At 41.8% G+C, this 16,245-nt stretch overlaps 1 protein-coding gene across 2 annotated transcripts in view; it reads right to left on the minus strand.

The window, feature by feature from the left end:
- The window catches only part of ADAMTS12 (ADAM metallopeptidase with thrombospondin type 1 motif 12), a 367,261-nt gene that overhangs the window by 200,678 nt on the left and 150,338 nt on the right, over positions 1–16,245 (minus strand). For both annotated transcript variants that reach the window (XM_021671873.2, XM_064375917.1), the window contains exon 3: positions 13,910–14,054. In XM_021671873.2, coding sequence (XP_021527548.2) covers positions 13,910–14,054 — 145 coding nt within the window. The remainder of the gene's footprint in view (positions 1–13,909; positions 14,055–16,245) is intronic.

Here is a 16,245-nt window from a genome sequence, read left to right on the forward strand (position 1 = left end):
GCTTTGGGTTGGAACTGTTCCCAAGAGAAGAAGGTATGTAAATAGTGTCTTTGATGCCTCATGTATATTCCAGGGGAAACGAGACCGAAAGAGTTCTGAAGCCCCACGAAGAGCTAATGAGAAAAATCTTTTGGCTTTCACCTCTCAGGTCACGGGTCACCTGCTCTGTCCTTTGCTTAGGAATGGTCCCTAGTTGCAGATATTGTATCAAAATTGATGTTCCTACCAGACCTGCATTTGCAGTGCCTTTCTTCTGCACATCAACATCAGCGCCATGGGAAACCCACTAAGTTGATCAGTTTCCACATCATGCTGCTGTCCGGGCTGAGGAAGGACAGAGCCAGTCCTCAAGCCCTCAGCACTGCTGAGCCTATTGAGAAGGAGCTGAAAAGACAAGACCAGTGTTCTGGAGGAACTGGCACAAAGGCTGACTCCCTATGTAATGTCTTGGAGAGGATGGAGTGCAGAGAAGATGCTCACAAAAAATGAGCCCTCTGCCAGTTTCTGGTGTCAATTTAGCAGCAGTAATTCCCTCAGAAATGCAGCCAGAGTGCTGGTTGGCTGCTGGTGGGGTTGACATTGGCTTTATTCTTAGCACAACTTCCCCAGCAAGGGAAAGCCCTTCGTTCAGAGGTGTTTAGACTCCCTTGTCAGTCAGGTTAAACAAAGAGCTCCTCTGTTGACTGGGAGAGTACCTCAGGCTTTCAACATGGTGCATTTAGAGAGAACCGATAGAATTTCCACAAATCCCTGAGTCATCACAGTTGAGCAAACCATCTTTACCTCCTGGAGCTGACAGTGTGTGATGAGATGAATGTTTAAACACACACATACACCCCACACATCAACATACACTCCTTCACACACACATAAACACACACACACATAGGCAAACACACACACCTTCATACACATACATGCACACACATATAGGCAAACACACATACTTTCTTCATAACACACACACACACTGGGCTGAGTTTAGCTGAAATGCTAGGTCTTGAACTTAAAATAATAGCCTTGTTGTATTTGATACTACTCAAATGCATGTGGAGTCTTTTTAACCAAATACCACATTTCAAATGAAACTGTATGTGTGTGCATGTTTGTGTATGTGTGTGCATTTTTGTGTATGTGTGTGCACACATGTGTGGTCTTACCCATCTGACTCCAGGATAAGGAGCCATGCCCTGGATAAGTAGGCACTCAAATCTGTCATACTCTCACCTCTCTCCTCGACAGATACTAGGGATCTTCCATCCAGACTCAGTTTCTAGGACTGCCACTACCTCCCTTCAATTTTCTGGTCCATGATGATGAGCTAGACACATCCACTCACTCATGACCCTGAAATTCTGCCACCTCCTTAGGTCCTGGCTGTCCTTTCTGGATCAGAGGCAAAGCGCCGGGAGCAGTGGGCCTGTGCGCCTCAGTTTACGGCTGTTAGGGATGGAGCAAGAGTGTAAAGAAGGCAGAAGGCCTAGGAGGAGAAAGTACCCGAGAGCCTGATGTCAGGATTACCAGAAAGATGGGTTAAGATCTTTACTTATAGGTGTGGGATGCCAGTGTGTACAAGCCCACTTGATGGGCTCTAAACCACATTGGTACGAATAAAGAATCTCAAGATTGCCTTGTTTCTAGATATTGTGGAATCAAAACAGAAAGACTCATAACTTACGAAAGTTAAGAGAATCCATAAAGGAAAGTTAGGAGAATCCTTAAAGGTCTTCCAACCCCTTCATGTTACTGATAAGGAAAATCAAGGACTGGGATTTATGTAACTTGCCCAAGTCAAGGAATGACAGAGGTGGTACCAAAACATAATTCTCCCAGTTTCTGGTCCATTTCTCTCTAAACTCTAATGTGAAGAGAGAAAAATGTAAAACTCATTTGACTATATATAAGCAAGACTAGAAAGAATAATAAATAATCATTGCTTTCCATCTATGGCTAACAATACAGCAGTCTCAGGAATATCATTAATGTGTGTCAGATTTACCTGAATTTTTTGCAAGTGAAGCAACTCTAATCCCAAGGCCAGCTACATAATTTGTAGAACACAGTGCAAAATAAAAATGTAGGGCCCTGGCCTGGAGCAGGGAAGTCAGTCTTTCCCCCACCGAGGGGCCCACCACTCCAACCCACCACAGATGGGTGGCTCCCAAGAGATTGAAAACTCTGCACAGGGATGTGCATGGTACCTGGATGATGGGGGTGCGGGGGTGAGAGGTCCCCTGAGTCACCTGCCAAATGCCATCTTGGGATGGAGAGGATGACTGCTATGTCCCACTCCAAGACACCGTGTGGTACACACCCAATCCTGACCCTCCCCCTTTGCACCCAGGCTCCTACTGGGGCAGAGAGGGACAACGAAGTCCAGGCCTCTCTGCTTTCATGTAACCTGGTCACTGCCCAAGACAGGGGGTCACAGTGGCAGTGGGATTGGAGCAGAAAGGGAGAAGCCAGATGGAGCCAAGGAACCAAGGGGTCAGGGAGACACTGACGGAGAACCCAACTCCAGAAGGCAGGATGTTGGCAAGATGTAGACTGTGAGTGAGGCCACGTCCCAGGTCTCAGCCTGTGCTCCACTGTCTCCTCAGACGTCACTTACAAAGTGGACATTCAAAGATTAAAACCATTAAGAATTTCAAGACGCCACTTCAAAGCCCTACACCCCAAGTATGAAACTCTTTCTAGTGTAAGGCCTCGTGTGGCCTTGCTAGTCAGTCCCCTGCAGCCAGCCCTGAGAAAACCTCACTGATGTGTGTGTGTGTGTGTGTGTGTGTGTGTGTGTGTGTGTGTGTACAGTCTCCCGTGCACACACAGCGTAACTAAATGCTCCTGGGTTGGGAGGAGTAAAGAAGCACTGTGCCTACAGTATGGCCAGTGGATGCTGTGTTCATCTGCCAGGGCTGCCATGACCAAGTGCCACACACCGGCAGCCTAAACCACAGGAACAGATTTTCCCACAATTCTGAAGGCTGGAAGGCCTAGATAAGGTGTCTGAAGGCTGGGTTTCTCCTGAGGCCTCTCCTTGGCTTGCAGATGGGACTTTCTCTCTGTGTCCTCATAGCGTCTTTCCTCTGGACACGTTTGTGTCAAAATGTCTTCTTCTTATGAGGGCAAAGTCATACTGGATTAGGGCCTACTATAATGACCTTATTTTAACTCAATTACATCTTTAAGACCCTACCTCCATATGCAGCCACATTCTGAGGCCCTGGGGGTTAGGACTTCAACGTATGGATTTTGGGCAGGACACAGTTTAGCTCGTCAGAGACACCAATCCTCAAGTGCTGAATACCCAGTGGAAGTGATCTTGGGAAATGACTCCCTAAGAATCCAAACCCACTTTTATGGCTTATTTTGGGGGCGCATTTCTAACCCTCCTGATTATATCAATTTCCTCTGCTCATACTCTTGTAGTATTTGTCACAATGTTCAGGCATTTGATTTTGTGATTTTTGTTTAAGTTCATTTTCCACTAGACTGTAAGGCCCTGAGGGCAGGGTCTAATCCGACAGGTTCAGAGCGGTGTCCCTTAGTATCTGACAAATTAACACTTCTTGAGGAAAAGGAGGTCAATTAATGACACACAAAGCAGTGTAAACAAAGGTCTTGAAGTTTCTCATTTTTGGCATATTGGCCCAAAAATTGTCCTAGGGAATTCACTTACCTGCCTTTGAAAGGGAGGATTAGAGCATAAAGTACACTGATAATTTCCTCAAACATCTGATGTCAAATCTAACAAGTAAACGTCCTTCCCCTTAAAAAGAAAAAACAATTTTGTGGTGATGTATGAGGCTTCCGGCTGTGGCACAGAAATGGGACACTGTGGGGGTGGGAATGTTTGTTTTCCCAAACACTGGCATTTGTCGGCTGTGGGACAAATTCATAGTTAACATTAGTTGCTGCCGAAGAACACATTTGCCTTGCCTCAGTGGCTCCCAGTGCTCTTGGAATGCTGAAACCCTTGGCCCAGGTAAGACTGATATCTACTCACACCTGCAGCACCACACTGCAAACACACATCATTTACTCATGCAATTAATTAACAGACATTTGTTAAATAATTAGTACCCATCAGACACTAGGCGTGATACTTCAAATCCAAAGATGTGTCTACTGGTGGAAATAAGATACAAGTTCAACAGGATAATCACTAATGAAGCCATAATTCATTCATTTATTTACTCATTCATTCATTCAACATTTACCAGATGCTCATGACTATGGCCAGCTCTCTTAGGCAACTGACCAATACTGCAGAGAACAAAAGCAAGAAAGCATTTGCCTGGATGGAGCATATTTCTGGTTCATGGAAGACAGACAATAAACCAATAAACAAGCAAGCAGCTAAAATAACATTGGGTGATGACAAGTACTGTGAAAAAATAAAGTAGGATAAAGGGCTTACAAAGTGATGGAGGGAAAGTGATCTTAAGCAGTGGTCAGGGAAGGCTTCGCTCGGTATTTTGAGCTGATTAGCATGAAAGGGTGAGCCATAAAGAAATCTGGGAGAGGAGTGTTCCAGGCAGAGAGAACAGCCAGGGCAAAGGCCCTGCAGTGAGCCCACTTCAGGGAACACTGAGGAGGCAGAAAAGGAAGGGGAGAGTGGTGGGAGATGAGGTAGACTGATGAGGGGCCATATCAGAATGCAGATTGAGTTCAAGAAAGTGGGGGGCGGGCAGCAGGCCTTGAAGGCTGTCCAGGGTGGGGGATGGCAGCACCATTCGAAATGAGACTGGAAGACTGCCAGAAATCTACTTAGTGGACCAGATGAGAATTTGTCCTCCCACTGCCCACAGGAAGCTAAAAATCATGCATGATCTAGGCTCAGGGATAAGCACCCAATTTGCTAGGATTGCTGTAGTCAACTGACTGGGCCTCGGGACCTAATCTTCCCTATCATCCTCCAAGGCTCCTGCCTCTTTTGCATCTGCCTAGAGAACACACCTGCTCCTCTCTACCCGAGAGCTCTCGCAGGCCTCCATCTCTATATTTCTGCCTGACTCAATATTTTGTTCACCCCTGTATCCTAAGTACCTGGTGTCTGGCACAATGTGAGTGTGGGAGCTCGTTGAGTAAATGAAACCACTTGCTTTCTTTTTCTATCTGCATCTATCCATCCATCTATTTATCCATCCAACCATCCATCCATCCATGCATCCATCCAGCCACCCTTCTTTCCTTCTATCCATCCATCCATATATACATAATCTGCTTTTCTCCAAAGTAAAGATTTTAAGTAGTCTTTTCATTTTTAACTACAACCTCAGGCCACTAGCTGCCACCCTTGCCACATCTTTGTCTCTGGTGCACATTCCCCTTCAGGAGTGAGGTAAGTTGCAGCTCAGGCCATTCAGAGCACACACTAAATTTCTCCAGGAAAGGATGGCTATTCTCAGGGGTTAAACTGGCTCCATAGAGGTAAAATTCTAATAAGCTATAAAATTCATCACAGACAGTAAGTTCAATACTTCGGTTGAACATATGTAAGTTCCTGCCCTGGCTAGGAACTGTGCCAGATCTGGGGAACACCCCCGGGCACAAGCAGATGTGACTCCTGTCCCACTGAGCTTCTTGTCTAGGGAAGGACATAAACAGGTGTTCATCATATGATAGAGCGTGTGGTAGGGTATAAAGTAGCTAGTGTTCTAGTGGAAGCCATGCATGGGTCCTACAGAATAAGTGCAAGTAACTCAGAAAGCATTTGGGGAGAACAAATTTACCAGGGAGAAGGAATCTAAGGGGAAGGGTTAGCGATGATGGAAAGCAAAGCTTCTTTAACAAATAAAAATGAGGTCAGGATGACACAAGGCTGTATTTGGAGTGACAAGAGATGAAAGTGGAGACAGAGCTGGTGGTCATCTAGAGAATGAGCTCCCAAAAGGCATTAAAAGAGTTGGGTCTTTATCTGGAGGGTAATGGGTTTACTGATAGTCTTTAGTCATGGGAAAGATATGATCTGATTTGTGTTTTGGAAATATTTATCTGATTTGTAGTGGGAGACACCAAGGGCAGGCATACTAGTTAGGAGGCTGCTGCAGTCATCCAATTGACAGCTGACAGATGCTGGAGCACAATAATGACACTGGGAAAGGCAGACAATTTAGAAAACTATTTAGGGAGGCAGAAATGACAGGACTTGGTAATAATGTGAGTTGACTGAGGACATGGATTAAAGAAGGCAAACCTCACCAGGGGTTTATGCGCCACCCAGAGTTTTGAAGTTAGAAATTTAGTCCTTTGTTTTGGGTTTTCTTTCTTTCTTTTTTTTTGAAAAAATGAAAGACAGGGTTTTACTGTTACCCAGGCTGAAGTGCAGTGGCATGATCATAGCTCACTGCAGCCTCAATCTCCCTGCCTAAGCAATCCTTCTGGCTCAGCCTTCTGAGTAGTTGGGACTACAGATGTGCACCACCACTCCTGACCAATTTTTCAAAAATTTTTTTGGTAAAGACAGTGTCTCACTATGTAGCCCAGGCTGGTCTTGAACTCCTGGGGTCAGGCGATCCTCCCACATAGGCCTCCCATAGCACTGACATTGCAGGCATGAGCTGCTGTGCCCAACTGTTTGGGGGTTTTCTTTAGAGTGGATATCACTTTCTCATCAGAATTTCTGATGACTCTACGGGTGAGGGGTAGAAAGCTTAGAGGCTCTCTCAGGACTCTGCCAGATGAAGCCAGAAGGTGGGTCAGAGTAGAACAAGCCTCCTCCTGCCTCCACCCCAGGCAGATGGCAGCACAGGAATGATGAAGGGCAAAGCTCGAAGCTACTTATGCACTGCCCTACAGAGTTGTAGGAAATGCCAGAGAGCTTAGATAGTAAACACATCAAGTAACATTTCTTTAGCATTAGGACTTTCTGTCCTACCAAAGAACTATCTGTCAGGAGAAACTGATCCTTTGCTCATACTGATCCAAAGGCCCCTCCCACCCCAGAACACTTCCCACAGTGCTCTTGGCTGTTCTGAGCTCAGTTCTGCACTTCAGTGCAGCCCCCGCCACTGTGACAGCATGGGCTCGGCACAGGGTATCGTGGAGGAGATGAGACAAGCAGATGCTGTGTTTCCAGGAGAGCCATTTCCTTATGGGGCATGGAAACCCAGACACATTAAGTAATGGGGGAACATGCCAACAGATTGTCCAGTGCTGAGGAAATGCAAAGAAGAAGATTATCGCAGATTATCAGCATGAGGCCTGGTTAATGAAAAAAATATTAAAAGAAAAAAAAAACAACTGAGTACCTCAGAGCTACAGAGCAACTGTGTTGAGGCCTCGGGAACTCGGAGGTCCTAAAGTCTTGGTGTCGAATTTTATTAAGCAAACAAAACCAACAGCGTCATTATTTTATCTCTCTATACATTCATGCATTAAGCATTTCCCAAAATTTTCACCAACAGTCTTCTCATCCCTCTCATTAGCAAAAGCTTGAAGCACTTTATCAATCCACCCACCAGTTCTTATAGCAGATAGTAATAATAATATATATGCACATGCCACCCCTCCAAAAATAGAATAAAAAAATATAAAACAAATATAGAGCAACAATTAAAATGTTAACTATCTCATAGCAAAGCAAAGCACAAACTACTGTGGAACCACCTCTAATCATAAGGCAATCAAGTAATCAAATTGAAGACAAGATTCAGGCAGGTTGTATAGAGAAATGTTTGTGTTAGCCAAGGAAAGAAAACAGTACCATCTACTGAGTACATGTTAAACGCAATGTGGAGTTTGGTGGTCATTTAGAATCTTCCACTAACTGCATTTCCATGAAATCAGAACAAAATTATAAACATCCCCCAAGTTTTTAACTTCGCTCTGATTTATCAGATTGGTGATCTGATAAGCTAATTAATTCCAATGAGCTAGTGTTAATGGTATTATAATGTTTACATTTATTTGTATTTGACAATATTTGAGCATGTAATTTTATAAAGCAACTCACAATTTCCAAATGTCTTAGATAAGAAATTCACTTGAGGCTTTGATTTCTTGCAAGAGACAAGATATTCTTAAACATTCTCTGGTATTAAGCCCCTCACCATGGCAAAACATGAAAGAAAGAGGAAATCCTCAGAGGCCAAAAGTAGAAAAAAAATAAGCAAAACAATTCAGAGAGAAAAGTAAAAGATGCAGCATGATGACCTTCTTTATGTGTCAACACGGTTTCTCTATTATTCAATCAAACACTAATCTGGGTGTTGCTAGGAAGGCATTTTGTAGATGTGATTAAAGCCTATAATCAATTGACTCTTAGTAAGGAAAATTACTCTTCATAATGTAGCAGGATTGATTTAATCAGCTGAAAAGCAGAACTGGGTTAGAGCAGAGCTAAGGCTTTCCAGAAGAAGAAATGCTGTCTTTCTTGAGCACAGCTGCTTCAGCCTGTGCCTAAGAGCTATAATCTGCCCTTTCGGATGGCCTGCCCATGGATTTAGGACTTGCCTAGCCAGCCCCTACTATTGCTCGAGCCAATTTCTTGCAATGAATTTCTTAATATACGTTTCCTACTGGTTGTGCTTATCTGATTGAACCCTGACTGGCATGTGGCACTGGCAGCTCATCTGGAGCATCTGCTGCTCCCTATTTTTGCTCTGGAGAAAAAAAGACATTAGGACCCATAGGGTGAAAAGTCAGTCTAGAGACTAAGTGAAAAAGGAAACCAGAAAAAAGCAAACAAAGTAAGCAAACAAAGTGGGCCTTGACTCTGGGTCCAGGGGAGACAACTATTCATTGAGAATCTATAGCCACAAGCCATAGATTTAGGGTCCATAGATTAGGACCCAAATTCACAACAGGATATGTGTGACTTTACATTAAACATAATGAGATACCGCTTCACATTCACCAGACTAACTACATGCAAAAGCGAGAAGGCCAAGGACTAGATAGAATATGTGAAAATGGGAGCTCTCATTCACTGTCTTGAACAATTTTGCATTATCTGTTAAAGTCATAGATGTATTTATCTTACTGGTTACAAATTTCATTCTACTACTGAGTGGAATGAAATATCTATAAACCTTTGTACTAGGAAACATGGACAAGAAGGGTCTTTTCAACATAATGTATAATAGCCCAAGCCTGAAAGCAGTTCAGATCCACTCAAAGGAGATTAAATCAAGTGTGAAAGGTTCATGAGATGGAGAATCTACAGAAGAGAAGATGAATGAATTAACAGCTACAAGTCCTAGCGACCTAATATTGAGTAGCAAAAAGTACAAAATATGCATTAAAATTCCAAATCTCTTCTTGGTCTTACTATATATTGTCAAGATAAGTCCAGAACTAGATCTCTACTTACTCATGTCCTATAGCCAAGCTGTCAGTGCTTCAGATAAAGAAAGATATTCTATTTACAATTCTACCCAAAGAGCCTAGGAAAAACCAGGCACACAGAAGATACCTAGTGGATGTTTGTTGAATGAATGAATAAATTTTGAACGCAAGCATGTACGCCAGGAGCCAGACCCTGTATTTCCAGCCTAGATCCTAATGCATGAAATCCCAGACTCTGACCTTACCTGCCAGGACCCTTTTCTGCCATAGATGACCCAGTAGATGTTCTCATCTTATTTATCTGACCAGTGTTAATTATTCCTCCCCAGATTTCTGGAACAAAAGTTGTCACAGAGACTTCCATCTAACACCTCTCAAGTCCCAGTGTGATCGTGTCCTCAACAAAAAGCCTTAGAGAAAGGAGCTTGTCATTGTTGATAAAGTGAAGTTTTGAAATTTGTCCTGGATTTAATTCAGGTAAGCTATATTTTCCCACTGTTTACCATAGATTCCAGAAAGTTGATCTTAGAGGAAAAAAGAACTTCAGCAGAGCTTATAAAACATCAGGCTTAGAAAAGCAAACAAAACTAGCTGAACAACTTAAGAAAAGGTAGTTCAAATCAAATCAAAACCAAAATAGCATCACATTAAAGGCCTGAAAAATAGAAATTAAGCCATATTGATAAGGGACATATTATGACATTTGGGCACTTTTCTACGTGGGAAATAAAAATGAGTGAAAGGACAGATTTTAGGAGAAATTAATTGATATCTTTTCTCTCTTGAAGCACTAGGGTACTTTTAAATAACATCTTTCTTCAATATCTAGGGTGTTCCTCTTTAAACATTACAAAAGCAGAATGCTTTGTATATGGTAAAGGTGATGTATATCACAGTAATTCAGTCTGGCAACATCAACTGACCTACGCATGAAATGTATTTTAATGTTGCTTAATGACAACACTACTGTCAGTTGATTCCGTCCTCTCTGCAGGACAATATGGTATGAGAACACTGCAATTACCTGGTTCAGCAAGGCCAAGAACATTTTGTTATGCCAAGATTTAAAAATTATAAATGTCATCTGTAGTTTAAGAATATTCACAAGCACATTAGCTATTCTTGAATCTCTAGCTACTGTTTTTTTTTTTTAATAGAGAAAAAAGTAATTTTATTGCCCTAACTAAAAAATTTCCAGCAAAAATCAGTTGACTATAATAAATACATGAACTTCTTTCTGGGTTCTCTATTCTGTCCAGTGGTCTGTGCATCTGTTTTTATGCAAATTCTATTTTGTTTTGGTTACTATGCCTTTGTAGTATATTTTGGAGTCAGGCTGCATGATGCCTCCAGCTTTGTTCTTTTTGTTCAGTATTGCTTTGGCTATTCAGGGTCTTTTGTGGTTCCGTGTAAATTTTAGAAGTGTTTTTTTCTATTTCTGTGAAGAACAGCATTGATATTTTGATAGGGATTGCATTGAATCTGTAGATTGCTTTGGGTAATATGGCCATTAATTCTTCCAATCCATTAGCATGGGATATTTGTCCATTTGTTTGTGTTCTTTTCAATTTTCTTTTTTTTTTTTCCTTTCTGTGAGCCAGGGTGTCACTCTGTCACCCTGGCTGGAGTGCAGTGCTGTAATCACAGCTCGCTGCAGCCTCAGCCTCCTGGGCTCAAGCAATCCTCCCATCTCATCCTCCCAAGTAGCTGGGAGTATAGGTGCACACCACCACATCCGGCTACCTTTCGTATTTTTTGTAGAGATGAAATTTTGCCACATTTCCCAAGCTGGTCTGGAGCTCCAGGATTCCAGTGATCTTCCTGCCTCAGCCTCCCAAAATGTTAGGATTACAGGCATAAGCCATCCTCTAGCTACTGTTTAAACACTGCATTACATGTATTGTCAGAGGAAGAGAGATGATCACACACTGTCGATACTTCCTCAGTATTTGGAAAAGTCATGTTTCCTTTTTCTTTCCATGAGTGACATATATATGAGACACTAATATACTCTAGTTTCACCTTCATGGCTATGAAATACTCTTTGTCAGTTCCTTTTCAATGACTTACTGAATTCTTCACACTGAACCCTCTGTTACACTGACTGGGGAGGGAATACCTATTCTAATAGGGCTTGTGAGAATGATTGATGAAACAAGGTTTATATTCAAGGAAGACATAAAAAATAAACAGGAGGCTGTATATAGCTTCAGGTAGAATAGAACCGTGACTCATGAGCTTGGCTATATTCTGACACTAATTACATTGATGCTTTTGACAATTATTTCCCTTCTCTAAGACACAACCACCTCTTTGGTGAAAGAAGGAATTAGGCACCCTCAAAGGTTCTTCTAGCAGAGCTGTTCAATTCTGACATTCTGGGGTACTAGGCAAGTATAAGAGAGTATCTTTTTTGGAACTTCTCTACCAGATACTCTCTTATACTTGCTTAGCACATCAAAGTACTAAGGTGAAGAAATTCTACCTGGTAGAAATTCCATCTGGTGGAGAAATTTCATCTGGTGGAGAAATTCACAAGACAAAGATTGTTCTAAGGTAGCATTAATTAGAGAAGGTTCTTTAGAAGTGGAAAGTCTTGAGGTTGACCTAGAAGTATAATATGAAACGGGGTGACAAATATTGTAATTGTGGTGGTGTATATGCCTTAATAGGGGACCATGATATTTGTAAGCCCTACTCTTTTCCTATTCATCCCTTCTGTCTTCATGACTAAATATTTGCTATTCTCAGTTCATTTGTAATTAACTCTGCCTCAGCAGGGGAGTTATGAGAAAGAGGTGTTCAACGTGGGCAGATGAGGAATAGTCTCACTCATTTCACAGAGCAAGGATGCCAAGTTCACTTGGTGTCCTAGTAACTTTCTCCACCATATTGATGTTCTAGGGATTTAAAAGGTATCAAATCACAAAGTGCTTCCCATCACCCAGAGTATAATAACAACTGGGTAATTATCCAGGTGACTGAATCACTGACAAACAAGAGAACCCTAAATATTCACATTGAGACTAACTTATCTGTATTGATACCTTCATCTCTCAAACCAATTCATCCCTTTTCTTGGTACTTGTTAGAGGATTCAGCCAGTAAGTTATCTAATTTAGAACAAAGGTGCAGTAGCTTACTAAAGTTAAGAATTTAAAGCAGTTGTCCGTTTTTGTGTTCAGAAAACATTTTAGACTCAAAAGCTTCTTATTGCATACATACTCTGCCAAGATGATAGAAGACACTCCCAGGGAAGTTGCTATCTGGCATAGGGGCTGGGTGCAGTCTGTAGAGAGGTTGCTTGTCCCCTTGTCCTTTCATTCTCCTGTTTGCAAAGCTCCAGTTCTGAGTCCTCCCACCCCACCCGCCCTTTTCAGGATCTACCTTCCCTTACTCTCTCATCATCTGTTTTCCCTTTGAGGTCCATGGTTTCCAAATCCTTAAGACACATAAATAATATTATAGCTTCCTTTTGTTAACTGTCCCTCTAGCATTGTTTTCTTCTCTGAAGAAAGGAGAAATTATACCATATTTAAGAAACCATCCTGATTCCCAATCCCAATAAACTAATGCATAGTTTACTATCTCCTACACACTAAGAAGAATGTGAGGGTTGCAAGGAAATGACTCAAGTCAGTTTACTTCTGAAAACTACCTGAAACTATCTGTGACAAGGCCAAGAGGAGCAATTATTCGGATCATTCTTGAGGCTTAAGGGCAGGGAACGCAGCTCAGCAAACTACAAAAGCCTTGTGCAGTCAAAGGAGGCTTCACTGAATTCATCATCTGACAAGGTGTTGATATTTTTTTCAGTTTTTCTTCACACATTATTATCAGCATCATCAAACATTTAAATGTGCCTTTCATATGCAGATGTGACGAGCTGTCTGTAATATTCCACACTAATGTATTATAACACTGCTAATACCGAAAATCATTAAGTATTTACTTTAATTATTTTCCTCTAGAATATTCACACGAGTTTTAAAAAATAATTCATTATAAATGTCTTATGAGGATCATCAATTAATGTGGCAAAGATGCTTTTATTTTCTTCTCATTAAGAATATGCAGAGACTTGGCCGGGTGCGGTGGCTCACGCCTGTAATCCCAGCACTTTGGGAGGCCGAGGCGGGTGGATCACGAGGTCAAGAGATCAAGACCATCCTGGTCAACATGGTGAAACTCCGTCTCTACTAAAAATACAAAAAAATTAGCTGGGCATGGTGGCGCGTGCCTGTAATCCCAGCTACTCAGGAGGCTGAGGCAGGAGAATTGCCTGAACCCAGGAGGCGGAGGTTGTGGTGAGCCGAGATCGCGCCATTGCACTCCAGCCTGGGTAACAAGAGCGAAACTCAGTCTCAAAAAAAAAAAAAAAAAAAAAAAAGAATATGCAGAGACTTGAGTATTGATAAGTGAAAGGGTTTATATAAGCAACAAGAATGTACACTTTCTGGCAACAGAATACGGAAGAGATTTGAATGTCATGAAGATATTGAAAAAAAAGAATACAGAGGAGATAGTAGACTTGAATAAGAATAGGTCATGTTTTAATAAAACAACCGAAAGAGCAAAACAGAATCCTCAAACTCAAAGGAGATCATCTGAATCACAATACCCTTTAATCCACAGGTTGGCTCCTTGGTTTCTGGAACTTTCTGCCTTCTGTAAATGATGTGCGGGTGGTACCCTCCCTCAGCCAGTGGATGATTCTTCACGGGCTCAATGAAAAAGTCTCCATGTGGTAGTTGGAAAAATCCAGTCTGTAAAGAATTCAATAAGATGGATTAAAGACTTAAACATAAGACCTAACACCATAAAAACCCTAGAAGAAAACCTGGGCAAAACCATTCAGGACATAGGCACAGGCAAGGACTTCATGACTAAAACACCAAAAGCATTGGCAACAAAAGCCAAAATAGACAAATGGGACCTAATCAAACTCCAGAGCTTCTGTACAGCAAAAGAAACAATCATTAGAGTGAACCGGCAACCAACAGAATGGGAAAAAATTTTTGCAATCTACCCATCTGACAAAGGGCTAATTTCCAGAATCTACAAAGAACTATAAATCTACAAAGATTTATAAGAAAAAAATTAACAAACCCATACAAAAGTAGGAGATGGATATGAACAGACATTTTTCAAAAGAAGACATATATGAGGCCAAAAAACATATGAAAAGATGCTCTTCATCACTGATTATTAGAGAAATGCAAATCAAAATCCCATTGAGATACCACCTCATTCCAGTTAGAATGGCGATCATTAAAAAATCTGGAGACAACAGATGCTGGAGAGGACGTGGAGAAATAGGAACACTTTTACACTGTTGGTGGGAGTGTAAACTAGTTCAAGCACTGTGGAAGACAGTGTGGCACTTCCTCAAGGACCTAGAAATAGAAATTCCATTTGATCCAGCAATCCCATTACTGGGCATATACCCAAAGGATTATAAATCGTTCTATTATAAAGACACATGCACACGTATGTTCATAGCGGCACTGTTTACAATAGCAAAGACCTGGAACCAACCCAAATGCCCATCGACAATAGACTGGACAAGGAAAATGTGGCACATATACACTATGGAATACTATGCAGCCATAAGAAATGATGAGTTTGTGTCCTTTGTAGGTACATGGATGAATCTGGAAACCATCATTCTCAGCAAACTGACACAAGAACAGAAAATCAAACACTGCATATTATCACTCATAGGTGGGGCAGGTGTTGAACAATGAGAACACATAGACACAGGGTGGGAAGCATCACACACTGGGGTCTGTTAAGGGGTGCCAAGGGAGGGACAGCGGGGGTGGGGTGGGGAGGTCGGGGAGGGATAACATGGGGAGAAATGCCAGATGTAGGTGACAGGGGGATGGAGGCAGCAAACCACATTGCCATGTGTGTACCTATGCAACAATCCTGCATGATCTGCACATGTACCCCAGAACCTAAAGTACAATTAAAAAAAAAAAGAAGGCTTATTTTAACCAATTCTATTTTCATACAAAAAACAAAGTGAAAAATTATATAGCTAATGAGGATCTCTGAAACTCCTAAGACCAGTGCTTTCATAGTCTGTTGTTTGATCTCATAGAAGAGTTACACTCAAATAATTTAGTGAAATATCTTTATAGTCAGGGTTATTAAATATTTGGGAGTCACAGATTCCTTTGTGACCTTATTAAAAAAAAGTACACATATACACATGTATCCAAAATGTAGCCTACAATTCTTCAGGTTCATGGATTCCTCTAAAACCTATTGCTGGATATCTATGGATCCCAAATGGAGAGCCCGTGTTTCCCAGTTGTTCTATTACAGAGTTGAGACCTATATCCCACACTCCACTGAAACTTTTAGAACATTTACCTGCATGGGGGTGTCCAGTCACATCTTCACACAACTGTTTGGCTAACAGTGTTTAATGGCATTCTTTACTCAAGAAAACAAAGAAACATAATGCAAAAGTCCTTGATCTGAGACTGAGTTTCAGGGGTCTAAAGCAGAAAGCCCTCTGTCAGTTTCTAGGGAAACAGGGATCTCATTTCACAGATAGGAAAATCAGTGATATGCTCCAGAACACTGGCCAATGAGTACTACTTTTGGAATTCAAGTCTAGAAGTGTTATCACCTACAACTCTCTTGTCCTTTTAGGAAAATGTTTAGTGCCCATCTGAGGTGTTTAGAAAACTGCTTCGCCAATGATCTCCTAAGATGGGTTTAACTCTTAGGGTCAGACCTGTCCTGAGAGGTCAAAGAAGGGTATTGACACTGTCCTCAAGGTTTACAACCCAGCCAGGAAGACAAGGTTGACATTTATTTACCAGTAGGAAAGGGAACTGCAATGCCTGGGTACTTTTGTGCTGAAGGACTTAGTGTTCACACAACTCAAGAGGCCAACCCATGGCCTCTGGTGACACTGGGCCTAGAGCCCAGACCTGGAGT

The sequence above is a fragment of the Aotus nancymaae genome, unplaced genomic scaffold (genome assembly GCF_030222135.1).
Source record: "Aotus nancymaae isolate 86718 unplaced genomic scaffold, 86718_ANA_hifiasm-v0.15.2.pri h1tg000014l, whole genome shotgun sequence".
NCBI lineage: Eukaryota > Metazoa > Chordata > Mammalia > Primates > Aotidae > Aotus > Aotus nancymaae.